Source organism: Geotrypetes seraphini, chromosome 1 (genome assembly GCF_902459505.1).
Source record: "Geotrypetes seraphini chromosome 1, aGeoSer1.1, whole genome shotgun sequence".
Lineage (NCBI taxonomy): Eukaryota > Metazoa > Chordata > Amphibia > Gymnophiona > Dermophiidae > Geotrypetes > Geotrypetes seraphini.
Window position 1 is genome coordinate 251,223,773 of NC_047084.1, and position 27,615 is coordinate 251,251,387.

At 41.7% G+C, this 27,615-nt stretch overlaps 1 protein-coding gene across 3 annotated transcripts; it reads left to right on the forward strand.

Annotated features, from left to right (window-relative positions):
* The first annotated feature begins 802 nt into the window (after positions 1–802).
* HS3ST1 (heparan sulfate-glucosamine 3-sulfotransferase 1) lies at positions 803–22,369 on the forward strand. Of its 3 annotated transcripts, none has more exons than XM_033949095.1 (2): positions 803–992; positions 20,645–22,369. In XM_033949095.1, exon 2 carries the CDS (start codon positions 20,777–20,779, stop codon positions 21,719–21,721), a length of 945 nt encoding a protein of 314 aa, XP_033804986.1. In that variant the 5' UTR covers positions 803–992; positions 20,645–20,776; the 3' UTR covers positions 21,722–22,369. The 3 variants fall into 3 exon arrangements, with proteins under 3 accessions (XP_033804986.1, XP_033805004.1, XP_033804994.1); XM_033949113.1 differs by lacking the exon at positions 803–992 and adding an exon at positions 17,344–17,437; XM_033949103.1 differs by lacking the exon at positions 803–992 and adding an exon at positions 17,432–17,451.
* Positions 22,370–27,615: the final 5,246 nt, after the last annotated feature.

Below are 27,615 nucleotides of genomic sequence, written 5' to 3' on the forward strand. Positions count from 1 at the left end.
TGTCTCATCTGTGAACACAGCTCTGTTGGATGGCATTATTTCCTCTCATACATGCACCATTGGATATAATTTCAGAACGGGATCTCTTCCCACTAGATGGAGAGGGGCGCCCACACTAACTCAATTCTTTTTTGGGCAGCTAAACCGCTAAATCTGCCACTGGATTTTATGTATTACTGGAATTATATCAGGAAATCCAATAATTCACAGATAATTATAAATATGCCATCTGGTTTGCCATCATTTCTCCTTAAATCTAAATGCACTTGTATCGAATTTCAAGATCGAATTTCAAGCATAGTTCACCTACTTCTTAATTTCCGCCGAGCATATTTATTTTTATATGTCATTATAAGCAGAAAACTTCCGTATTCTTTCACGTTTTACATTACATTTTTAAATCACGTTTTTAATCTACCCCACTACTATACAGGAGTCACAATTTTAAACTTAACACAATCGCGTATGAGCCCACTTTAGCAGACGTAAGCAAATGCACCAAAACGACAAGGAAGCAAAATGGGTTAAAAAAAAAACATGCACGCAAACGCACGCAGCCGTGCGTCTAGAGTTCGTCGCCCGCGCGCTCGTAGAAAAGTCAGGGCAGTACCGCTCGGGCTGCGCTGGCAAAAACCCTTCCCTCGCCTCGCCCACGTCTCGGCACCACTGCTGGAGTCTCCCGGCATCCGCGTCCCCTGCCGATGCCCAGAGCGCCACCCGAGCAGGACGAGCGAGGAGAGGCGGGGCCTCGGCGTGGGCGGGGTCTTCTTGGATGACGCACTGGCCCAGGAGCCTACAATAGGCGATCGAGCCGGGCTGTGGTTGGCTGCCGCTCTGCAGCTAGTAAGGAGCGCGGTTCGAGCATTTGCGCGAGGAGGCGGGAGCGCACAGTCCCTGAGCGAGAGGCGAGTGGTGCGGCTACTGCTGGCGGCTGGCTGTTACTGCGGGCTCTCCCCCCCCCCCCTCATGGCACTGACCGAGGCGCTCAGCAGGTGAGTTTGTGGCGCCAGGATTGCCTCCAAGCTGCTGGGGTCCTCGCTTCTCCTGCTGTGGAAGTGACCATCTGCCGATTGCTCCTTTCCCCACTTTCTCCGCGCTCCACTCGCTTTCAGTGGCTCGCTTCTCTCCCCGATCCTCCTTTGGAGAGATTTGGCATGTTCAGTACTTGCACGAGGGTGTGGGGTTCTCCTGAGCTCTCTCCCTCCGGAGGTCTCGGTCCCTTTGTACCTGTAAGTCTGTTTCGCTCTCCTACTTGTATTTCCCGGTTGCTTTGTGTCTGTGGCTTTCCCGGGGTTTCTCCCTTTGCATCAAACAAGGAACAGATTATTCTACAGTTGCGATCGGTATGGCGTTAGGTGATTTCCTCTTTTTATCCTCCCCCGTACTTTTTTCTGTTCCTGTACACTGCTAATGAGTAATGGGTACAGCAATGTGCATTTCACGTGTAACATAGCTCATTGCAGGTTGGCGTTATGTGCCAATTTGTTCTGGTAGGTTGGTGATAAATGACTGTAGTGTAAAATCTGCTTTCCTGTCAGATTCGTTTTATTTTTATCTCGTACACGAAATAGCTGATTGCTTTACAGTGTTTGAAAATGTGCAGTGGTCACTTTATAGTCCACATTTCTGATAGCAAAATTTAAACTCTACAGACAGACTGTTGACCTAAAAGTCATATAAACTATCCAGACAGCAAAAAGGAAAAACCTTTTTTTTTTTTTTTTTTTTCTGGGGTGTGTAGTGCAGCCGATTACAGGGATCTGCCTTGTGCAACACAATTTGTACATTCTATATCCGATGGTGTCACATCATTTAATTAAAATTATATGCTGTTTGGCAAACCTGTTATTTTGTTTCCAAATCGGGTTCAGTGGAAGGCAGCTCTTTTGGGGTTTGTTGGCAGACTTTCTGTATTGAAATACATATATATTTTTTCAATGTCCATTTGTTTCCTATTTAGCTCATGCTGTTCAGGTGATAGTTTTAAGGTGAATCATGTTTAGGTACAGTAGGTATATTTCTGTCTCCAGGGGGCTTACAGTCTCTATTTATATCTTAAGTAATGGAGGGTTGGATGACTTGCCCAAGGCCCAAGAAGAGTGTCATCATTGGGATCTGAACCCTGGTCTCTGGTTCACAGCTCTAACCATTACGCTGCGTCTCCACTTGTCTGATTTGAAATTGGCCTTATTTAGTTAACTTTTCCTTTATTTCAGCGAATATGGAGTTCTATAATGGTTTCTTCTGTGAATAATAAATGACACAGCTGGTGCTCCTGTTTACCATGTGAAAGTTAAAGGGGTCAGGCTTTTCATCTGATAGGGCCTGTTTCTGATAATGAGTGAGAGAACCTCTGTGGAAGAAATAGAACAATGAACAAATCCCATAATTAACAGTGGACTTTACTCATAATTAGTCAGCAAGTCTTACTGCTGACTCGAGACTTGTAGCTGAACCAGATTGGGTAGTTTTGTAGTGCTAGGATGCCATCACTTTGCCAGTTAACTGTACAGTAAGATCTAGTGATAGTCCTAGAATTCAAGCACTGAAAGATAACTTGCAGATCTATTACCATTTACATTTTTATTACGCTGCTAGATGTAAGCAGCACTGTACATTAAAACATTCAAGAGACCGCCTCTGCTCAGTTGAGCTTGCAACCTTTTCAGACAAAAAGGGCAGGTTAAAGAGTTTCTCAGGCATGGGTTCAAGCCAGTGGGGATTAGGAGTTAAAGCAGCCTTGAAAAAGCGGACATTTAGACTGGATTTGAATACTGCCAGGGATGGAGCTTGACCTACTGATCTCCATAATTATTTATTTTTATTTATTAGGATTTTATTTACTACCTCGTTGAAGGAGTTCACTCAAGGCAATTTACAGTAAGAATTAGTCAAATGTAAGCTGAGGTAACCTTCATGATTGTGTGGTTTGTGTGTGATAATGTAATTTATTGCATTAGAGAGGACTGTTAGTAAATGCCACACACACACAAATTATTACACTGACAGATTTTAGAGGACTTTAGCACCATTTACACATGGAAAAAATTTACACACACAATTTGGCATGGCAGTTATTGAAGTCGGTTTTTGCTGCTTAACCTTGTTAGGTGAAACGCTTGGCAAAACTTTGTTGCCCAAGGGGAGACAGTTAAACAGCTGAGCTCTAAAGCTCAAGCATTTGCATTTCTGAGATCCATTTTAATCCCAAAGAGGTAGCGTCTCCTCGAATAGCTTGAATCAGGTATAAGTGCCAGAGTTGAAATATTCATAGATAATGGAAAATGGTGACAAAGACCACATGACCGATCCTCTCTGCCCATGCATACCAGCTATTAAGTCCTACAATCTTTTTTTTTTTTTTTCCTCCTTCCTTATGGATTTTCTGTGCTTTGTTTCCTGCTTTTTTGAATTCAGATCTAGTCCTTGTCTCTACCACATTGACTGGGAAGATGTGTTCCATCCACCACCCTTTCTGTAAATAAACATTTCCTTAGATTATTCCCGAGTCCATCATCTTTCATCTTATGCTATGCTCCCCCTACACACACACACACACACACAAATGTGTGAAAAGTTGGCACTAAGCACAGTTCTATAAAGGGAGCCTATTCCTGTGCCTAACGGGTGTAAATGCTGGCCCCCAAGTTAGGCACGCAGAGGCAGTATTCTGTTAGAACAGTGGTCTCAAACTCAAACCCTTTGCAGGGCCACATTTTGGATTTGTAGGTATTTGGAGGGCCTCAGAAAACCCCCCAGTTAATATCTTATTAAAGAAACTAGTATTTTAGCCCGTTATATTAACGGGTGCTAGAATATGTGTCTGTCTGTCTGTCTTTATTTCTGTCTCTCTCTCCCTCCCGCTGTCTTTCTTTCTGCCTGTCTCTGTCCCTGGCCCCCTTTGTCTGTCTTTCTGTGTATCTCGCTGCCCCTGTGTCTTTCTTCTTTTCTGTCTCCCTTCCTCCCGCTGTCTGTCTGTCTATCTGTCTCTCTCCCTGCCTCCTATGCAGCAGCATTTCTCTCCCACCACTTCCCTGTGCAGCAGCCAAAGCAGCATCCCTCCCCCCTCCATTTCCCTCCCCCCACACCACTTCCCTGAATCGCATTGAATTTTGACGTCATAACAGCTCTCTTCACCCGAATTCAAAGCACGTGGATTGCTCTGCCCACGGTCTGGCATCTCTTCCTCCCATTCTCCCGAGTCTCACCGTCCGTGGCCCGACTTCTCTCCCTCATTCTCAAATGCCCCATCCCCACGTCCGACCTACAAACCTGTCTCTGAAGTTTCCAACACCATCCAAAAGTTTGCTTCTCCAACGTCCCGCTCCCTCCGCCGCAACTTCTTTCCTTGTGCCGCATTCCGCCCTACCGGAAATAGGAAGTTGTGGCAGAGGGAGCGAAACGTAGCCGCTGGAAAGCTATTCACCTCAGCGGACAGCCACAGGGAAGTCTCACCGCCCCATCTCCGTCCCCGTCCGCAGCCCGGCCCAGGCCTCCCGCGCTTTCTCAGCAGTCCGGTTCACTCGGTGGTTTTTTTTTTTTTAACCTGGCCGCTCCGCTTCCTACATTCAGCTGCTCTCCGCCGACAGCCGCCTGCCTCAAAGCCCTCCTCCCTACCCTACCCCTAGCATGGCCACTGCGCTTTGAGATTGCCCTGGTCTAGAGGCGGGCGAGGATGGCCCCTTGCCCATCAACGCTGCTTCTGTCCATCCCCGCCAGTGACGTACTAAGCACGCATGTGCACTCGTGCTGCCACACCCCGACAGAAAAGGGATCAGGGAACATGTGGCGCGAGGGCGCATGCGCGGCTAGCATTTTATTATTTAAGATGACAATTTTGCATGAGGTAAAATTCTTTATAGTTTATAAATCTTTCCTTTTGGCCTTCTTAATAATAATATTATCATTTATAGCTAAAGAGACACATGATCAAGAAACTATTTAATTTTACTTTTCTAATTATGATAAACATACCGAGGGCCTCAAAATAATACCTGGTGGGCCGCATGTGGACCCTGGGCCGCGAGTTTGAGACCACTGTGTTAGAACATGCATAACTCTTCAGAACACCCCCATGTAGGACATGCTCCATTTTGAGTTGCACACAATTAGTTAGGCACCATGCCTTTATAGGATAGCGTGCAGCCAGTTGTGCATGCAAATTTTAATGGGTGCAAATTAACGACAATTGGTTGCTAGCATTCAGTTATTGCAAATTAATTGGCTAAAGAGCCAATTAATGTCATGCGAATCTCAGGAGTGCACCCAAATTGTAGTGCATAACTCTAGGAGCTATATGTAGACTCTAGGGCAGGGGTGCCCACACTTTTTGGGCTTGCGAGCTACTTTTAAAATGACCAAGTCAAAATGATCTACCAATAATAAAATTTTTTAAAAAACACAAAGCACACTGTACGCTGAGAAAATGTTAATTATCATTCCTATTCCGGGGTTTTTTCCAAGAGGTCAAGGCAGATGACTCTATGCACTGTCACCTCAGTAACAACCATACAAAAATAGACAAATATACCCCCCTCCCTTTTAACTAAACCGCAATAGCAATTTGTAGCGCAGAGAGCTGCGCTGAATGTCCCGCGCTGCTCTCGACGCTCATAGGCTCCCTGCGCTAAAAACCGCTATTGTGGTTTAGTAAAAGGGGGGCCATAGTGCAAAATATAGACAGCAGATATAAATTCAGACACATTTTGATCACTAAATTGAAAATAAAATCATTTTTCCCACCTTTGTTGTCTGGTGATTTCATGAGTCTCTGTTTGCACTTTCTTCTTCTGTCTATGCATCCAATCTTTCTTCCCTTCTTTCAGACTGTATGCTTCCTCTCCTCCAGACCTCATTCCCTCCCCCAACTTTTTCTTCCTCTCTCCTTGCCCTTTCTTTCTTTCCTGCCTCCCTTTCTTTTTTTTCTGTTTCCCTTCTTTCCTTCTGTCTCCCTGCCTGCCTCCTTTCTTTCTTTCTCCCTGCCCTCGCCCAAGCCACTGCTGCCACCATCGGGGAACAGGCCCCAAGCCGCCACCGCTGCCATCGGGTAACAGGCCCCAAAGCCGCTGCCACCCCAAGCTCTCCCTGCTTCCCTGCGTCGGGCCGACCAGCATTCCTCTCCCCGACGTCAATTCTGCTATCGGAGAGGAAGTTCCGGCCCAGCCAGGCAGCGATTGGCTGGCCCGAACTTCCTCTCCAACAGCAGAATTGACGGGTAATTGGCGGGTAGATCGCCAAGGCAAAGTGAGTCTATCACAGAGCCCGGGATGGGCTCTGCGATCGACTCACTTTGCCTTGGTGATCTACCGGTCGATCACGATCGACCTATTGGGCACCCCTGCTCTAGGGAATTGAGATCCGTTTCTATTCTGAACTATGGACTATAATTTAAAGGCCCAGACACTATGATTTCTTAAACTTTGTGCTGTCCACAACTTTCCTAGAATTGACTTATGTGTTGGTAACATTACTTTCACTTGCAAAGGCCCAAGGGATGCTGCTCTGTTGTGTTATTTTGTAACATGGCAACTTTTCCTGTGTGTACTGTCAAATAACACATTTTTTTTCATGGCAATATATGTATTTAATAAAAGGCTCTTTGTTCAGCAAGACTTTTATAAACTGCTGTTGGTCTTGCTTAAAAATTGTACACAAACTTATACTGAAAAGTTCCAAAGTAGTGTTAGCTGAACCTATGTCAGACCACAGATGTGACCTCACATCTATGTAATGCACTTCCTACTGCGATGCACACCAGCTTGGACAATCTCACACAGCTGGAGGGAGGCATGGGACGCTGGTGAACTGTGGATGGGGCAACCAGTGAATGCTGTGTGGTAATGTTATAATAGTGCACTTTTAAGCATTCAGATGACTGTGTGATATACAGTAACTGTCCATTCACAATGGGTTTATCAGATGCAGTTAAATATTTGTGACCATCTCTGGAAAAAGATAACTTAACATCTCCAGAAACAAAAAGAAACATTTTTAATGAATTCTGTTAGAGCAAACGATCTGTAAGAAAACAGTCCAAAAAAAAACCCCATTCTTATGTGAAAACAACATTTTGTGACAGAAGTTCAGACTGCGTATGGACTCATGATATGAACAATGACCATTGTCAACATTATGGATCTGTTATTTTGGCACCTTATCCCAGGCAGTCACATTATGATGAGCAGTTGCAGGATGAAATATAGCAACTTAATTTAAATACCATTTGCAAGTTGCCTTTTTAAGCAAAGTTAATGCAAAGCAGCTTACTGCACAAATGATGGGATATTTCAGCTAACAATCACAGTTTTATAAGAGCTAAATGTTGAGATCAAATTTGGGGTCTTCCGTTGAAAATTACTTTGATCTATAATTCACATTACGACAGTCTTCAGATTCACTACCATCTGGCATGGCTCAGCTGAAAATTGAAACACTTCCTATCTCACAGAACCATTCCTGAGTGTCTGGCTTAACATTTTTATTTCTTCCCTTTAGAACAAGCATCAAAATAAGGCTAAAGGATATTAACCTGTGAATTAGAGTGCTTTTAAAGATTCTGTCTGCCTCGCTACACTCATGTCACCCTCTCCTTAAATCACTTCAATGCTTCCCTATCCGCCATCGCATCCAGTTCAAGCTCCTATTGCTAACGTACAAGTGTGTTCATTCTGCTGCCCCTCAATATCTCTCCTCTCTTCTCTCTCTGCTTATACAACTTCCAGAGAACTCCGTTTCTCAGTTAAGTCACTCTGAGCGTTACCCTTCTCTTCCACTGCCAATTCCAGACTTGGTTCCTTTCATCAAACTGCCCCTATTCCTGGAATAAATTGCCCGAGTTTGTCCGTCAAGCCCCTTCCCTTTCCTTGTTTAAAAGCAGACTGAAAACCCACCTTTTTGATATAGCTTTCAATCCTTAACCCTACTCCTCTGCCCTCCAACCCAGCCATTAACCGTTCCCCTTAACTGTATCCATGACATCCTGTTTGTCTGTCTTGTCTGTTTAGAATGTAAGCTCTTTCAAGCAGGGACTGTTTTCTTCTTCTTTGTGACTCTGTACAGCACTCTGTATGTCTGGTAGCGCTATAGAAACAATTAATAGTAATAGTATCTGAGTCACAAAAGAATGGGTGTAGCTGACATGAGGACATGATGGAATGGTGTGCCCTCAAATAGTTCTAGGCACTGGTATTGAATTGGTTCCTTTCTCTGACTACCAATGTGGCTTCAATTACCAATATGACTTCTCTACTTCTTATACTCGCCAGCCTAAGCCAGCAAAACATTCCCACGCACAGAGGTGACTTTCTCCACCCTCCAAAGAAGAAAGTATCTCTTGACCAGAGACACAAACATGGCCCAAAAAGCTATTGTACATAGATGGCAAACAGCACAGCTGTTGGTCAGGTGACCACACTTTTCTCTCGCATGTTCTCATATATTGGTGAGTCAAAACCCAAACTGTGGTATATACCCCCCCTTTTTTTTGTTTTACAAAACCACGGAAGCATTTTTTAGCGTAGGCCCGCACTCTGAAAAATGCTTCTGCAGTTTTGTAAAAAGTGTGTGTGGGGGGGGGGGGGGGGATAGTGATGAAGATAAGTGTGATTCCTGGAGGTCTGACTTGCATCATGATGTGATGCTGTTTTGACTGTGGTCTCAATATAAAGTGAATCAGTAAATATAAACTAAAGAGACTATATTTGATTGTGGGTGCAGTAGAATAGAATTTGATGAGATCAGGCATTTCTACGGTTGTTAAATCCTGAATTTTTTTTTTTTTTTTGCCTTACAACAGTTATGTGCATGACAGAGATTTGCATATAATGGAGATGCCAGAAATGCAGATCTGCTCCATGCATATTCATCTTGAAAACCCGACTGACCTGGGGGTCCTTCAGGACAGGTTTGGGAACCACTGATTTAAAGTATAACACTGGGAAGAGGTAGGGGTGGAGTCAGGAGCTGATAATGGGCCCTGCCGCAAGATTCCACTGGGGCTAGGGCGGAGCTCCTAGGTTCCCCCCTTCACCCCCCCCCAAGCCAAGTAGCATTCCACTGCTTATGAATTGTGTACTGAAATTACTTTTTCTAGCTCAGAATGCAAAGTTATTTTAAAGCAAATTCTTGGCATATTTTATATGTAATATGCAACAAGGTTCTGCTTATCCCTTGCAGAACTCCATATAAAGAAATCTGCACAAATTAACTTATTTAAAACTTGTAAGAGAATCTCCTGTGGTCCAAGCTTGATAGGTAATATCAGAAATCTGGTAATTTTTTGTTCAGAGGTGGGTGGAAGGAAGAAGACTGCAGTGATATTCAATAAAGCAATTGCATATCAATAGCCCAACTGCTAATGCAGAAAGTTTTTTTTCAAAAAAACTTGGACACTAGCCAGGTTGTAGGATGCTGTCTACACCCCTTCCATTTTATAAAGCCTACAGGGCACTGGTGGCCTTGTCACATGCTGAGTGTCTACTCCTAGGTCTGTGACCAATTTTTTTTAGGTACCCAGGCAAGCTTACATCCAAGAATGTTTTCATTTCATGCCAACCTGACAATATCTTAAAAGAATCTGCATCAGAAATGTAACACTATTTTTTTATGAAGCAAATCAAAATGAACTAAATTTCTATAATAGTGAAAATTGGGCTTGGGTAAAGAATTGCTAATTTTTGTTCCTTCCGTGCGAAATGGACTGTGCTGTGTATCTCCTTGTTAAACTTGACTGAATTGATATCGTCTTTTAGGAATCTCAGGACACAGCTTGAGTACCTGATTGTGAAACCGCTTAGATAACCTTGATAAGCAGTATATAAAATCCTAATAAAACTTGAAACTTGAGATAAGTACATCGCTGTATTTATGAGAATAATTTTGAACTGGTTTTAAGGGCTCCTTTTACAAAGGGGCGCTAGTGTTTTTAGCGCATGCACCGGATTAGCGCGTGCTAGTTGAAAATCTACCGCCTGCTCAAAAGGAGGCGGTAGCGGCTAGCGCACGTGGAATTTTAGCCCTAACACGCCTTTGTAAAAGGAACTCTAAGTTTGGGAGTTTTTGTGGCGATTTTTTGAAACCTATGATTGTGCTATATCCTATGGCAGGACTGATGGACTGAATTTATGGGTTCCAGTATTCTGAGATCTTTCTCGCCACATTTTTTTGGTATTTGAGGCAGCTGTTCTTTTCTCTATAGTTGTGCATAGTGGTTTCTATTTTACACTTTTTTTAACAACTGTACTGTATGCAATTTTAATAATGCTGCTATCTTTCCATTGAATGTATTCATGCTATAAGGTACATAAAGCAGAGTTAAGGTGATTTTAATTGAAAAAAGTAACATGATTGTTGTAGATCTACTTTACCTCGTCGACTTCAAGTTTTTATTCTTCCCTTCCCTTGTATTTGCCATCTTCAATTACCCTGATAAGCTCAGCAGTTTCTCATTCCTTTCACTTGCCCTCTGAGTTAGTAAAGATCCTTTCTGCCTGTTCATTGGATCCACATCAACTGCAGCACTATGGCCTTCTGCTCACCCTTGATATCGGTCGCTTTTTCTGGGAGAGAAAGTACAGATACACAATGCATTTTTCAGATCTGTACGTCTATTTTATGCCGTGTACCTCTTTGCCCAAAGAAAGGGGCTGAATAATTCATGGAGTTTTTTTTTATATATGTGCTTACGAAAATTCACTAAATCTACATTTCTCTTTGAAAATTGTCTGCTAGGTCTTCAAGTTCTGAAGTAACCAGGGATTATGTACCTAGTTTGTCCACTGAAAACTGTCCTCTTGTTTTGGTCTTGCACAGTAGTTCTTAAACCTGTCCAGGGGTACCCCTAGCCAATCGGGTTTTCAAGATATCTCTAATGAATATGCAAGGTAGTATCAAGGCTGCTAAGTCGACATAGAGGAAGGACAGTTGATGGTATGCTTTTTTTCATCAGTGGAGTCCCAATTACTCTGCTCCAGAATTTAGTTTCAACATAAGACTAGTGTATCTCAAGCTTGACCTGTAAACCTACAGTCAGTTGTTTTTTTTTTACAAATATGCAAGAGATAAAATTTGCCTTTGCAGAGCTTTGTGCAAACCTTATCTCAGGATTTCATGTTCTCCAACATCAATATGACTGGCCCTGGAATCAATACAGGCACGTTTGGGATCCATTGTTGTACATTCTGTGGTCCTATTTTCAGAAAAGATATTTGCTATAGAAACACAATGAAAGAATTTTGTTTTGCAGACCAAATTATGGTAGTAGCACACTATGAATCAAATATGCTGTTTATGCCATACAAGAATGCCGTAATCTCAAAGTGTGTATGTAGTAGCCATTGTGATCTTAATTATTGATTCTTGATTCTGTAAAAGAGCTTTCTCCACATATAACTGCATGTGGCAAACTATTTAATTATGTTTTCAGTGAATAAAGCATCAGAACTTCTCATTTCCTAGCAAAAGAGTTCTAATTGTAATCTAACAAACCTGAAACATTTTCAGTTTAATAGCAGGGTGGTTAATTATTTTGAAGTTGCATCACAATTAACTGTGGTTGCAAAGAAAATAGAATGAATAACAAAATCATCTTAACTTTCACATCATTAACTCTGTTCTAAAGATACTGCACAGTATGCTTTATTTAACAATTATTCTGTCTCTGATACTGCGGATTATTGCATAGTGGAAATCTCCAAGTAAGTCACTTTAAAGTGCTAGATGCATTTGCAACCCTTCAGTAATCTGCAGTAAGCTAATAAGGTTTAAATATCTTGGAGCTATTTAAACGTCTCTATCATATCCCCTCTCTCCCGTCTTTCTTCCAGAGTATACATATTAAGTTCTCTAACCCCCCTCTGCGATTAAACTACGCTAGCAGTTTTTAGCATGGTGAGCCACGCTGAATGGCCCGCACTGCTCCCCACGCTCATAGAGTTCCTATGAGCGTTGGGAGCAGCGCAGGCCATACAGTGCGGCTCTCTGATCTAAAAACTGCTAGCGCAGTTTAATAGAAGAGGGGGTAAGTCTGTCCCCATATGATTTTATGACAAAGACCACTAACCAATTTTGTAGCAGCCATCTGGACTGACTCCATCCTATTTATATCTTTTTGAAGGTGGGGTCTCCAAAATTGCACACAGTATTCCAAATGGGGCCTCACCAGAGACTTATACCAAGAATTATCACCTCCGTTTTCCTACTGGCCATTCCTCTCCTCATGCACCCAAGCATCTTCCTGGCTTTGACTGTCACTTTTCTACCTGTTTTGCCACCCTGAGATCATCAGACACAATCACCCCCAAGTCTTCCACTTACAGAAGTTACTCACCTCCTATACTATACCATCCCATGGATTTTTGCATCCTAAGTGCATATGTACATCTTATGAAGCGAATACCCCTCCCCCCGTTATTAGTCCCCCGGTACCTTTTTTTAAGTCCCCTTTCTGTGCTCCTGCCTCCCTTGCTGGACGGCTCTTCAATTCGGGCAGAGCGGCGCAGAAGGTAGGCATGTGCTGTCCATGTTCCTGCCTGGTCCGGCGCTGCTCCCCGATTGGCTGCAGTCAGTTCTCAAGATTCGGGGTGGACGTGCCTGTGCTGCCTATGGGGGGTGTGTGCCTGTGCTACTTACTGGGGGGGGGGTGCCTCTGCTGCCTACAGCACACTGTCCCGGCCTACCACTAGACCACCAGAGGGGGTACAGGGCAGGCCAGTGGGAATTTTTTTTTTCTTGGGTTTTCCTCCTCTACAGGTGGATGCATCTTATGGTCAGGTGCATCTTATAGAGCGAAAAATATGGTATATCCTTTTGAAAATGCTGTCTCCAGAACTGCAAACAGTACTCTAAATGGGGCCTCACCAGAGACTTATACAAAGGCACTATCAGTACATTGATACTTATTCCTTGAACTGCCATGGAATACCATCGCTGCCAAATGTGTTGACGCCCTCTCAGGAAAAAAATATTAAAGCTGTTACCATTAAGCTAGACCTCCACTTTTTTTATTAGTACCACGATTTGTCTTTTTGGGCTTTATTCCTCAGAATGTCACAGAGCCTGTTATTCCTTTCTAATTTTGTTTTTGGGTGGTTGGGGAGGGGTGAACAGCAACTGTAAGATTAAGGGGTGTGTGACTTTCTCTTAGTCCCTCCAAATCTAATACTGTTCAATCAGAGCACCTTTCTATAATCTGTAATGTGCTGGGTATCGTATCTAAATATCACCACCATCTGTCCCTTTGGACATAGACATCCCTTCTTCTGAAATCAGAATTGATGTCCATAATTTGACCCTTCCCTGGTCCCACTCAAAACATACCCAGACAGCACCCTCTAATCATAAGGATGTACTAAGGTTTTAAACATTTGTATCCCAGCTTTATAAAAATCAGGATTTGGCAGTCCATGCAATATGGATGTCTAAATGCTGTTCAGACATCAAACAACAAAAGAAACTGATATATATTTTTAGAAATGTATTTATTGTATTTCTATTTCTTAGGTCTGTTTATTTTCTTAGGAACCCTGAAGAAGGCATGTTTTCTGAAACACAGACCGTGTTAGGTCTTTTGGTTTGTAAAAAGGTGGTATTGGGGCATTAAGGGGTAAAATAAATATTGGGTAAAATAAACATTGCCTGCATCTTGTACATATCAGTCTGCAGTTTCTTTTTTGTTTTTTGTTCAGACATCAAAAACATGAATAGAGCTGCCAAAATAAGGACCATTGTATAATGATCCTTTTAGCTAATTTTGTTATATCCCTGCCATGAAACTCTTGTGGTGGTGAGTTCCGAATTTTATTCAGACAATAGATTTGTTTTTTTGTAATGAATATGAATTAGAAAGAACTTGGAACAGAGTAAGTATTTCTAATTCTCTGAGGACAAGCAGGCATAATATTCTCACAAGTGGGCAACATCATCCATAGAACCCGGTACAGACACTACCAAGTGCACTGTCACTTTAAATCTTTAGGCATTGCCCATACCGCACACGTGTCTGTGCTTTCTCGCCCAATGTTGGCTCGCAGGACCATCAGTTTCTTCAGTTTCGGAGCTGAGAAGCGTCTCTTCAGTGGATCAAACTTTTGCTTTCTTATGTGCCACTTATTTTTCAGTGTTTTCCTAATAATTTCTTGTTTTTATCTTGTTCCAGTTTTTTATCCAATTTTGGTTCATTTTTGTCAATTTATCTAAACCTACAAGCCTCTCAATCTTCATAGTCTAGAAAATGTTCTGTCTCATCCAGATGTTCATATTACCATAACATTACATTAGTGACTTATTCCGCCATTACCTTGCGATTCAAGACGGATTACACAAGAAGTTATCTGGACATTTCCAGGAGAATTACAAAGTAGAGTGGGTTACTTCGGGGGGGGTCTGGACAATGTATCAGGGTCATTACAAGATAGATAATTTAGTTAGAAGATTGTAGGATCTGGGGAAGTTGAAATGCTTCCTGCAGTGTTACTTGTCTTGATGGATTTCTTGAAAAGCAGGGTTTTTATTTCAACATTACAATCTGCCATCTTCATCATCTTCTAGGCCTCCTGTTTGGTGAACCTTCAAGGCAACAAAAGGACACTGGACATCACCTCACCTCACCATCACCACCTCACCATCACCACCATCACAGAAATCACCAACTCAATCTTGGTCCAAACAGTAGTCCTCCCTTTGTCTCCTCCTTTCTAGAGAGCATTGACAACATTCACTGCATCTTCCTCCCAATCTTCCCACTAGAGGCAGATTAATCTACTTCCATCAGCTTTGGACAATTTTATAACAAGTGATCAGTGGGTGCTTCGGGTTTTCACTCAGGACTACACCTTATGCTTGATCAGAAAACATCCCACCCATGTGGAGGAAGTTAGAGACTCTCTTGAAGACCCTCCTTTTACCAAGAAATCTTGGCTCTTCTACAGCTAAACACAATAGAACCTGTTCTCCGAAGGAGAGGGATAAGTGGTTCTAAAAGTATTTATTTCTTGATATCAGCCAATTCTAGACCTTCCAGGGCCTCAACAAATACTTTGTTATAGAAGAAATTGCATGGTGTCTCTAAGAACCCTTCTACATCTATTGGAAAAAGGTGACTTGGCTTTGCTCTCTAGATCGTGTAAGCCTACACTCGCATATCCATCCTATTTTCTGTGAGCAGGAACAGTATCTTGTAACACACTGTCTTGTCCTTCAGATTGGCTTTGGCCCCTTATGTCTTCATGAAATGCCTAATGGTAGTGGTGGCAGCCCTTTGCACATGGGTGTTTCATATATTTCCCTAGTTAGATGGCTGGTTGATCAAGGCTTCATCATTGCAAACAGCTCAGCATGCTATCAATTCAACAGTTTGTCTCCTGGTGTTGCATGGGTTTGCAGTCAACTACTAAGACACATCTGTAACCTTCTTAAACACTGGAGTTCATAGGGGGTCTCCTGGAGACTACATGGGGTTGAGCTTTTCTATCAAAGCAAAGTGGACAATCTGTCACATGTCAGTCTTCTCCCATAGCACTTCCTCATGTCAGATGTTATGCCTTCTCGGTCACATGGCATCCACAGTACACATCACTCCATTGGTATGTCTTCACCTCAGAGTTCCATAATGAACCCTGTTAACCCAGTGGTCTCAAGCCTCATGACATCTGTTTGCTCCAATCCAAGTCACTTCGGACTTCCTCACAATCTCCCCTTCATCCTCTTGGCCATCATAAACTTCTAAAATGTTAGAATGGAGTGCTCATCTAGATGGCTTCCACATTCAAGGAGTATGGTCTCACTATGAACAAACCCTCCATGTCAATCTTCTCAAACTGCAAGCAAAAGCAACACACTCAAAACATTCCAGGACAGTCCTTGTCCATACAGACAATTAAGTTATCATATTGTACCTGAACAAACAAGGGGGAACAAGATCTCACCTCCACCCCTTCGCATAGAAGCCATAGAGATTTGGAACTGGGCAACTACAGTATACAATAAAATATAAATCCAAGAAAATAAAAGAAAGATACTCCAGAATTCAACCAGACAAACATTTTATTCAGCACACACACATGCTAAAACTTGCAGCACATGGTGCAAGGAACCTTAACAGCATGGAACTGGGTGTTTAGAACAGCTTGCTTAACCTCCCAACCCCCCTTTTTTTTTTTTTTTTTTTTTTTTTTTACAAAACCACAATAGCATTTTTTAGTGCAGGCCAGTGTGCTAAATGTTCTACACTGCTCTCACACTCTCACTTAGACACAAAAAGCCTCTTCACCCCTTGCTAGTTTGTTTCAAGAAAGGCCTATTCCACATGAAACTTCCTATTGATTAGTATGACATTAAGATCCCATCTGCACTTATAAAGTCTCTCTGAGCCACTTACATCTTGCTGTTTCAAATTTTTCACTTGGAAAATTTTCGTCATTACCTCATCTCTGTACACCTGTGTGCGTGAACTTCAATCTCTTGTATCAAATCCTCCCTACATAAAATTCTACCACAACAGTGTTTCAAAATTCATCTGAAATTCCTACGTGAAGTCATCTTGAAATTCCACCTTAACCAATCCATAGTTTTGTGTGTTTTTTTCTTTCCAAAACTGCATATGCATTCTGGAGACGGCTCTTCACACCTTGGGCTGCAAATGTGCTCTGGCATACTACCTCAGGCTGGGCTGACACTTCAGTGCTGTATAACAAACATCCATGATGTCTGAGCTGTGGCTATTTCGGTGGCTCATTTTAGCTCTGCTTCTGTTAACATCTTCAAAGCAGCTTTGTCTTAAGTCCATTCCTTCTCATTGCAGTTTAGAACAAAACTCTAGGAGCCAGTAAGGAAAGCCGCTCATCACTGAGTAGTAGCGCCAAATCGCGTGACTGCTCGTTCTCAGCGGCTGAACTTGGAAAGTTTGCTCCTGCCCGCTGCACCTTCATGGGGGATCAGCAGTAGAGGTATGAGGCTAGGACAGGGAGGATGTGACATGCCCATCCCCAAGGATGACCCTGTCAGAGTTAGGATAGGGATTATGTCGACTCCCCGAGCCAGAAATCCAGAAGCAGGTAGAGCCTTAGAGGCTGTAGAGGACAGGTCTGCCTATCCTGAGGACAATGAATCTGATGCAGACCTAGATCCCTTTCCCGAGCCAGAGCCTGTCAGAAAAACAAACTCCCTTAGGAAATACAACCAGCTCCCAGAGAGTAATATTACCACTGAACTGAGAGGGAGCCAGAGAGCCTCCAAAGCAGTACTTCAGCCACGTAAGACTGGGAGTGGCTCTTCTCTTGAGAGGAACAGCTCAAGAGGGGCTGGCAGAAAGAATTCTCCTGGCTAGGCAAGGGCAAGCTCCCAAACCAGAACCCATGGACTGGGAAAATACTGTAACACAGAGGAACAAATGGAAGTGGCAGAGTTTGTAATGCCTGGAGTGGAATCTCTGGAACCCATGGATGTGAGTGTGGCAGTGTGAGTGTGAATTATTCTTTTGTTTTTTGAAGTTTTCCTTAAAGAGTTTTTTTGGGACTATTTCTGGAAAGAAGGACCTGGCAAAGAATGTTTTGAAAAGTGTTTTTTTTCTTTGTTGCACAGCAGCGGGGACTGGGCTATAAGCAAGGATTGAACTTGTGCCTAGCACTGATTAAGCTACTCTGCACCAGCTGGGACATAGTTTTGTGAGAAGCAGGTGTTAGAACTGGACCAAGCTTAGCACTTACAGGATTGGAGTAGGATTCACAGAAGACCTCGGGTTGGGAATTTTGTGGTTTCTTGTTTAAAGCTGCATAGTACTAGAGCAGGGTCTCAAAGTCCTTCCTTGAGGGCCGCAATCCAGTCGGGTTTTCAGGATTTTCCCAATGAATATGCAATGAAAGCAGTGCATACACATAGATCTCATGCATATTCATTGGGGAAATCCTGAAAACCCAACTGGATTGCGGCACTCAAGGAGGGACTTTGAGATCCCTGTGCTAGAGTTTTTGTTTTGTTTGTTTAAAAGCCAAGGGCCTGGTGAAGACCGGGACTAAGATAAACTGAAATCCAGAGATTCTTGGAATATAGTAAACCGGTGATTGAGAGTTTTGCATTTCCTGAAAGAACTCTTAAAACTGCTCGGAACTTAATGATACTTACCTGGAGCAGGTTTTTTTTTAATTTTTGTTTTCTTGTTGGCTTATTGAACTGCCAGGAGCCTTGGAGAAATATTGTCTGTTATTTTCCTACTGCCAACAGAAAGACAGTCTTGTTACTTGGTTTTTTTTAAATTAAAACTGTTTGCAATATGCGGAGCATCTGATGTTGGTTTATTATGAGTAATACACCAGTGAACTGAAGTACTGTGTAGGGTCTTCCCTCTTTGGGAGCCACACCAGGGTCATGCTGCCACCAGTCGGCGGACTCCGCATTGCCCTCGTGGGCCCGACTAGGTGAAAAGGGGGGCAAGGGGCAGAGCCTGACAGGAGAGGAAAGGGTGCTGGGTGCAGCACCTGACAGGTAAGAACTGGGTGCAGTGCCTGACAGGGGAAGGAGAGAGGGAAGGAAGGGTGCTGGGTGCAGAATCTGACAGGGAAGGGAGCTGGGTGCAGAGCCTGACTTGAATACTAAGCCACCAGACTTATATTCAACCATTTTTCCTCCTTTTGGGGGGGGGAGGTGAAAGGGTGTCGACATATTCGGATCGACTTATATTCGAGTATATATGGTATTTAAATATCAAGGAGTTCTTTTTTTTCTTTCTTTTTATTGAATTTCCAAAATCATTCATATTATACAGTTACAAATAAAACAAACATCAAAGCAAATACTAGAAGAATGGAAATTTTCCCCTTTTGTACTGTTAATTAGTTCACAATATAAAGGAGAGAGCTTTAAAATAAATCGGAATATTCATAAATTTTTTTTTTTTTTTTTGGATGCAATAATTTACTTCTGGATATGAATATTCATAAATTATTAAATCATTATTAGGAAAACAGACAGGCGAACCTGAATATCACCTGGGCCACCTATTACGAGCCTTCTTCATGAAGATTAAGAACATAAGAAGTTGCCTCCACTGGGTCAGACCAGAGGTCCATCGCGGTCCGCTCCCGCGGCGGCCCATCAGGTCCATGACCTGTGAAGTGGTTTCTGACTAATCCTATAACCTACCTCTGCTTCTATTTGTACCCCTCAATCCCCTTTTCTTTTAGGAACCTATCTAGACCCTCCTTGACAGGATTACTAGCAGTGATCACATCTTTACCTGAAATAAATCTTGACAATGGTGAGGACTCAAAAAGTACATATTTAATTCCCTGAAAATTAACTAAACATTTACAAGGAAATCTAAGCGCAAATGTTGCCCCCAGTTTTAGAACCTGAGGACGCAGAATCAAAAAGAAGAGGAAACAAGTTTTGATCAAGGAGTTCTTTTATAAGCTGTGGTAAAAATAATAGCTTTATTTATATCCCATCATACCTATTCAGTTCAAGACAGTATACAACAAGAGGTGGTGTAAGGATGTGGCTTTAGCGTGCTCTTACAGGGTCTTTCCCACACACTAAGACCACTTTTACCACAGCTGGAAAGTGGCCAACTTTTTCCATTTTTGGAATTGATGGCAGTGTGCTATTTTTACCGTTGGCACATAGCCATTATTAAAGAATTTGCATTTGCGCCCTTATTGCTACCTATTTTATAGGCAGTAAGGGCTCAAATGCTAATCCTAAGCTAATGTACATACACTAAAGGGCTGAGTCTATAAAGGATGCTTAAAGTTATGCACCTAACTTAATTGGCAAAATAGCCTCAATCGTGGAAAAAAAAAAATTTAATTGGATGATAGGTGCCTATCACACGGTGCTCAGTGGCACCTTATGCCTAAGTGGATGTTTTTATAGGCGGAGCATGATTTAGGTGCCGCTAAGCGGGATTCTCCAAAAACGTATGCGCCCGATATGTAGGCCCTTAAAACCCTGGTCTACATTTCGGGTGCCTAAGTGTTTACATAGGCGCCGCTAGCCACGATTCTGTAAATGGTGCCTAAGTGTGATTGACATACGGCTGGCACCATTTTTCTAGGTGCCTGCCGATTGAGGTGCCAGAGTGTCTTACAGTGCATTTCGGAAAGAAATTAAGACTGTACTGTTTGATAAATTCATTTCCTAAATAGAAATATATTAATAACAATTAATTTTACTTTGACTATTTTTAGGAAATACCTTGTACTCTTGCTATTTGTATTTTGTACTTCGCTGACTGTCCAGCTCTCTTCAGTGCAAACCGCCTAGAAATCGTCTGATTGTGGCGGTATAGAAGAATAAAGTTATGTTATAGAATGTTATGCATATCTAGGCGCAGAGTGAGTATTTTTAAGCTAATCCAATGATTAGCATAAAAATACTCACTCTGCGCCTAGATATGCATCCTCCCAGAAAGTTTTCTAGCCTGTGGTTGTGCGCACACATTAGAACTTCCCGTGGGATTCCTCAGTTTGTCCCAGAGTAAATCCTTTTAAGCTGTGATAAGCATATGCCAGTGTTTCACTACAGCTTAGTAAAAGGAGCCTCAAATCATTGTTAGACTTTTCTTTTTTTTTTTTTTTTTGACATGCGCCCTGTAGACTTTGAATATACCAAGAATGACTTGTTCTAATTCTTCCTCTTTTTTTTTTTTTTTCAGTGAAATTGCCACTGGAGAGAAACACAAATGCTGAGTAAGGAGGCAACCAATTATATGTTTGAAGACTTTGGCCTGAAAATTTGCTTTATGCCACTTACCTAGTTGAGTAAATCTCGACTGTGGAGTTCTGTCATGGCAGCATTTCTGTTTGGAGCGGTCTTGCTCTTTGTTCAACCTCATCTAGTGCCTTCTAAACCAACTTCCTTTTCTAAAGCCGAGGCCGCTTCTCAGTCCGCTCACAGGGAGCGTTTATTGAACTCTTTGAAGAGTGATGTGCAAGAAAATGCTCACCCTAATGGAACTAGGCAGCATCTGCCACATGCAATTATTATTGGTGTCAGAAAGGGTGGAACAAGAGCCTTGCTCGAGATGCTTAGTCTCCACCCGGACGTTGCAGTGGCAGATAGTGAAGTCCATTTCTTTGACTGGGAGGATCAATACAGAAAAGGTTTACAGTGGTATGTAAATAAAATGCCATTCTCATACCCCCACCAGCTCACAGTGGAAAAAACTCCAGCATATTTCACATCACCCAAAGTGCCTGAAAGAGTTCTTAGCATGAATGGATCCATCAAACTGCTGCTTATTCTGAGAGACCCAATTGAAAGAGTGCTGTCTGATTACACCCAAGTGTTCTACAACCACAAGCAGAAAAATAAAGTGTATCCACCTGTCGAAGACCTTCTGCTGAAGAACGGTGAAATTAACGTGAACTACAAAGCAATAAACAGGAGTGTCTACCACTTTTTCATGCAAAACTGGTTACAGTTCTTCCCGCTTGATCGTATCCACATTGTGGATGGGGATAGATTAATCAGTAATCCCTTCCCAGAAATGGAAAAGGTAGAGAGATTTTTAAAGCTATCGCCTCAAATTAATGCATCAAACTTTTACTTCAACAAAACGAAGGGATTTTATTGCCTGAGGGATGGTAGTAGGGATCGCTGTTTACATGAATCGAAAGGAAGAGCTCACCCTCCAGTAAATTCCTATTTGCTTGATAAACTGCATGACTACTTTTATGAGCCCAATAAAAAATTCTTTGAGCTTGTTGGCAGGGCATTTGACTGGCACTAATATGCTAATGCATTAACCTCCCCTTTTACAAAGCCGCAGTAGGCCAGGGCGGTATTATCTCCGACGTTCACAGAATTCCTAATGCAGCTTTGTAAAAGAGGGGTTAAGAGCCCTTTTTAAAGCCATGGTAGTGAGTCTCAACACAGCAAATGTGATGCAACCCATAGGAATTGATTAGGCTGCGCCACATGTGCAGCGCCAGGATTCGCTACCGCAGCTTTGTAAAAGTGACCCTAAGATTGTTGATGAAGTTTTCTTTGAAACTTTCATGATGAATTTATTAAAATGGACATTTTAAGCTATAACTTATTTATACAACTCTATAAATTGCTTATGTACAGTATTAGATCCCTGTTTCCCATATAAACTAGTTATATTTTTCTACTTGTTAAACTGAAAAGCATTTTGTATTTTTCTTATGAGTGTTAAAGTTGTGTTTGAATTCCGACTATAAATTAAATTATTTAAAAACAAGAAAAAAAATATTTTTTGAAACTGTGTGAAAGTATCTATTCACTAACGATTTCCAAATTATCCCCCTCCCCCTTTTACAAATCTGCAAAAGCATTTTTTAGTGAAGGCCGACGCGTTGAATGCTCTGCGCTGCTCCCAACGCTCAGAGTTCCTATGAGCATTAGGAACAGCACAAAGCATTCAGCACGCCTGCTTGCGCTAAAAACAGTTTTTGCAGTTATGTAAAAGAGAGGGTATGTTACTGTAAAAAAAAAAAAAATACTACTCTTCCAGCCTACAATATATATTTATTATCCCCTTTCCTGTGTAATGTTTTTTTTAGTTTTTAATTGTTTTCAAATCCAGAAACATTTCTTTAATGCTGTTTTCTGAATGCATTAAATTCAGACGTACCATCTCTTTTTGTTTATTGCAGTTACAATATACATTTATATATTATGGCTTCTAATCAAAGTTGGGTCTGTTTGCTAAGGTACAGCTTGCGTTAATGCAGATTGATACATATTAGTGAGCATAAGCCATTAAAAATAATGGAGACATGGTGAGTGATGTCTTTAAAAATGTTACTAAAACAAATTCTCATTTTTACCTTAGGTGAACTGAAATCAAATAGGAAGCGATTATGGTAGATTCTCATGAGAAATATAGAATCAAACTACTCTGGTACAGAGTGCTTTCTATGTGGGAATGAAATATAACATGGCCAAATTTATTTCTGAGGCAAAAGTGTACACTTTCATATTAAAAGATGATCTTTGCCAAACTATCTAACCATGGAAATATTTCTTTATACAGTGGGTCTAAAATTTAATTTTAGTATTTTGGTTTTTCTTGCCTGATAATGCAACTATGTAACTTTGGGGTTCTTTTACTAAGGCGCTAGCCGATTTAGCACGCGCTAAATGCTAACGGGTCCACAGAATATAATGGGGGTGCATTAGCATTTAGCGCACGTTAATATTTAGTATGTGCTAAATCGGCTAGCGTCTCCTAATTTAACTAAGCTTATTCATGTGTTCTTCCTTTATTATAAAGCCACAGTTGGGGGGGGTTTCAATTCTTATGCTCTATTGAATATTATACAAAACATATAACACTTAGGGCTCCTTTTACTAAGGTGCGCTAGCATTTTTAGCACACGCAGGATTTTAGCGCGCGCTAAACCCGTGCCACGCTTCTAGAACTAACGCCAGCTCAATGCTGGCGTTAAGGTCTAGCACGGGCGGCAATTTAGCGCGGGCTATTCTGTGCGTTAAGGCCCTAACACACCTTTGTAAAAGGAGCCCTTAGGAGTTGAGGAGTAAGCAGCCTGAGATCCTGGTCAACTAGTTCAATTCCCACTGCAACTCCTTGTGACCCTAGGCAAACCACCCAACCCTCCATTGCCCCAATTACTAAAAGATCTGTGAGCCTTCTAGGGACAGAGAAAGCGCCTGGATATAATGCAGACAGCACTGGGTATGTCCAGCAGTCCTATGGAAAACTATGCTAAGGAAAGAGTGGCATAACTGAAACCTTATGTTTCAATCATTTTTATTGAAAGTCACCAAAATAACACTGTATGTCAAACAGTACAGTTTTACATCATAACATAACTCCAAACCCCACCCCCCAACCATCCACTCTCCCACCCCGGCAGCAGCGGCAACGGCAAATCTACTAAGGTATAAGCAATGGGTACAAGAGGTCCATTAAGAAGTCCAAATTCTTTGTTGAACATATTGCGTAAAAGTCAAGCTAAAGGGGTACCAGCAAAGGTGGAATAATCGTCCCGCTTTAGTCGACATGTCCACTATATTTCTACGTTCCAAGAGCATTTGAGATAACATTAAGGCTCTCCATTGAGAGATAGTCGGAGGGTGCGATGAAAGCCACTGCAGCAGTATACATTTCCGTCCCAATAGCACAGTTTTTCGGAGAAAAGCTGCACAGCCAGGTCTAGGAGGATGGAAACGAATCTGTAAGGTGAAAAGAAAACTGGGATGTAGCCTCCAAGAGCACTTCCAAATCCTAAGGTCCAAGATAATTCTTTTTTTCTCCATGAAAATTTATTGAAATTTTATAAAATCCAAAAAGGGAGAAAAATATAGATTATAGAACAAGCACAATAATACTTAGTATAACAATGATGAAAAACAGTACATTTTTTGGCAATAAAGAACAAATTAAAGGTACAATGTTCAATTTATAATACAAAGCAGTATCGGGGAAGTAAATGAGGGCAATAGGACAGGGGAGGAAAAAGAAAATAACTATAAGAGGAATCATGAGAGGTCAGTAGGAGGGAAAGGGCAAGCTAACAAGAATGAGGGGATATGAAAGAAAGAAAGGAAGATCCCCCAGAGGCCAAGAAGAAGAAAAGGAAAGAGAGAGAGAAGAGGTATAGATAAAGAAAAGAAAGAGAGTAATATATGAAGTAAAAGTGAAGATTTAAAGAGAATCCAAATATTCCTTAAAAGCAGTCCATTTAGCAATAGTCCTAGTAGACAGGGGTGTAGTCGAGGAGATCAGCATTTCTCGCCTATGTTGAAGTAAAACTGATTGGAACCAAAAGTGTACAGATAATTCTAATAAAAAAATTGCAATTCAAGAAATACCTAACTACTAAATAATGTGCTGCACTGTAGGCTTCCAGTGCAAATGCAGTAATGGTAATTACTAGGGCTACATATTAATTAATCACAATTAAAAATTTTAATCACATAAAGCGGGCCCCCCCCTTCCACCCTCACATTTCCTTCTATACTCATACGGTGGCAAATATAGACAGCAGAAGTAAACTCTCAGAACTGACATGTTTTAATGACTAAAATGAAAATAAATCATTTTTCTTACCTTTGTTGCCTGGTGATTTTAAAGACTGAACAAAATGATTAGAAAAATGAAAAAAAAAAAATCACCAGGCAACAAAGGTAAGAAAAATGATTTATTTTCATTTTAGTCATTAAAACATGTCAGTTCTGAGAGTTTACTTCTGCTGTCTATATTTGCCACCGTATGAGTATAGATTTAAAAGGTGAAGGGGGGGATGTCTTATGTGATTAAAATTTTTAATTGTGATTAATCAACATGCAGCCCTAGTAATTATCTACTAGGCAATGCAAAACATTGTATTGAAATAGTTTATGAAAAAAGTAATATTCCTAAAAAGAAACAAGCATAGGAGCGGGTGCTGAAATGTTCTCAGCCCAACCAACCAACTTCATAAATTAGAGCATTATTAGTAGTTGAAAAGAACATTATCTTATTTTGTTAGGTGCTAATTTGCAGAAACAAAATTCAATGTTTTGGCATTGTTTCAGATTATTGATTTGAACCATGTCTACGTCATTCTCTTCTTGGTTGGGTTGAGAACTTTACAGCATCCCCTTGTATAGCACACCTAGATCCATTAACTTACCACTAGTATTTACCAAGGACCCCTTGCCTCAGGCCCTTTGCTAAAAATCTGTCACAATAAACTTATCAAATCAGTATACCAAATGGCTGTAAAAGACTACAGGCCACAGTGTCTGCATCATTTTCAGTCCTATGCCATTGGCAGGCTAGGTTATCAATTTAATTGCAATGTAAATGCAGGGATTGTAAAATACCAGAGGGTAATAAAAGAAATGCAAAACTGAAAAGACTCCCTCTTGCTGGACTACTTTTCAAATGTTCATGTAATATGTCTTCTTTGAAAGTACAGTAATACATTTAAGTTAATGCATACACCCAGAGACATGAAGCTCCTGGGAAGGTCATCCCCAATCATTGCATATGAGATGACATGAAAGTTCCTTCTATCTGGATGTGCAAAATTTACAAACTAAAGAAATAAACAGAAGTATCGCTTATCTCATATGTATCTTAAGGGGACCCATTAAAATCCTTATGAGATAAATAGTACTTTTGTTTATGCAATGATTGGGAGTATTATTATTATTATAATTATTGGGGATGACCTTCCCAGGAGCTTCATGTCTCTGAGCGTATGATTTAACTTAAATGTATTACGGTACCCCCTCCAATTCTGCGGTTTCAGTATACACAGATTCAGTTATTTGCAATTTTCATTTTTTTTTTTTTAGAAATGCTGCATCCTAGACATTACCTGATGGTCTAGCTGCGATGCGGGGCAGGAGCGAGTTTCCTACGCTCCTGCCCCTGGCAGAGCCATCATCAAAATGGCTGCCGTGAGTTCCCGTTGTAGTCTCGAGACAGCAGGAACTCACGGCAGCTATTTTGATGACGGCTCTGCACAGGGCAGGAGCGTAGTAAGATCGCTCATGCCCCGTGTTGCCGCTAGATCATCAGGTAAGGTCTGGGGAAGGTCCGGTATGCGAGGGTGTGTCAGAGCCGACCCTGAAAGTTATCCACGATATTTCAATATTCACGTGCTGGCTCTGCCCCTAACCCCTGCATATATTAAGGGTCTGCTGTACTTTCAAAGATAAGACATATTACATGGACATTTGAAAAGTAGTCCAGCACGAGGGAGTGTTTTCAGTTATTTTTTTAATCAATTTAATTGAGCAGTACCTCCTTCAACACAACACACACACAGCATCAGTGGACATGCACAGAAAAGAAGCTGTATGTGAATACTAAGGGCCATATTCTATAAATGGTGCTGTAAGTTAGGTGGCAGTAGGCGCCCTGCTGCTGCCTATCTTAATTGTTTTAATTGGCTTTAATCAGTGTGAGTGCTTGTGCTGGTACAGCCTTACTCTTTTAATCCCTTTTATCTTTCTTCCCAATTCTTTCCTTTCAGAGTCAGGTGCTGTGCAGCAATAACATTAAAACTTTTTGTTTTTGTTTTTTTAAGTAGGCACTGGTAATGCATCTACAACAACCTAATGGTGCCTTATACATAAGTGAATGTGGTTAGAGGCAAAAAAGGACTTAGGCGCTATTAGGCATGATTCGCTGCAATGCAAGCCAGTAAAATGGTGCAGGCTTCTTGTTTTTTCTTTTTAAAAAAAATTTATTTAAAAGATTTTCACATTATTATCAAGCGTATTATCTTGTACAGAAAGTGTGATCAAGCAAACTTAATATTTAAATTTACTTTCAATCCTGAAAATAAATCAAAGTACAGTGGTACCTTGGATTACGAGCATAATCCGTTCCAGGAGCATGCTCGTAATCCAAAATGTTCGTTTATCAAAGCGAGTTTCCCCATAGGAAATAATGGAAACTCGCTTTGATAGGTTCCCACCCTCCACCCCCCCCCCCCCCCGAGGCCAGTAGCGCTGCTCCCCCCCCCTAAGAGAACCGGCATTGCTCCTCCTGAAGGCCCCCCCCCGCGAACCGGCACCCCCCCCCCGCCGTGACCTGAGGTCACCCCCAACCCACCCGAACCCTCTTCTTACTTTGATGTAGCCTCCGCACCGGCACGTCCTGTGCGTTGGTGCCGGTGCCCAAAGATCTGCCTCCTG

Bases quoted from the DNA above. Each gene is read 5' to 3' on its own strand.
- HS3ST1 (XM_033949095.1), top strand. From the start codon at position 20,777: ATGGCAGCATTTCTGTTTGGAGCGGTCTTGCTCTTTGTTCAACCTCAT.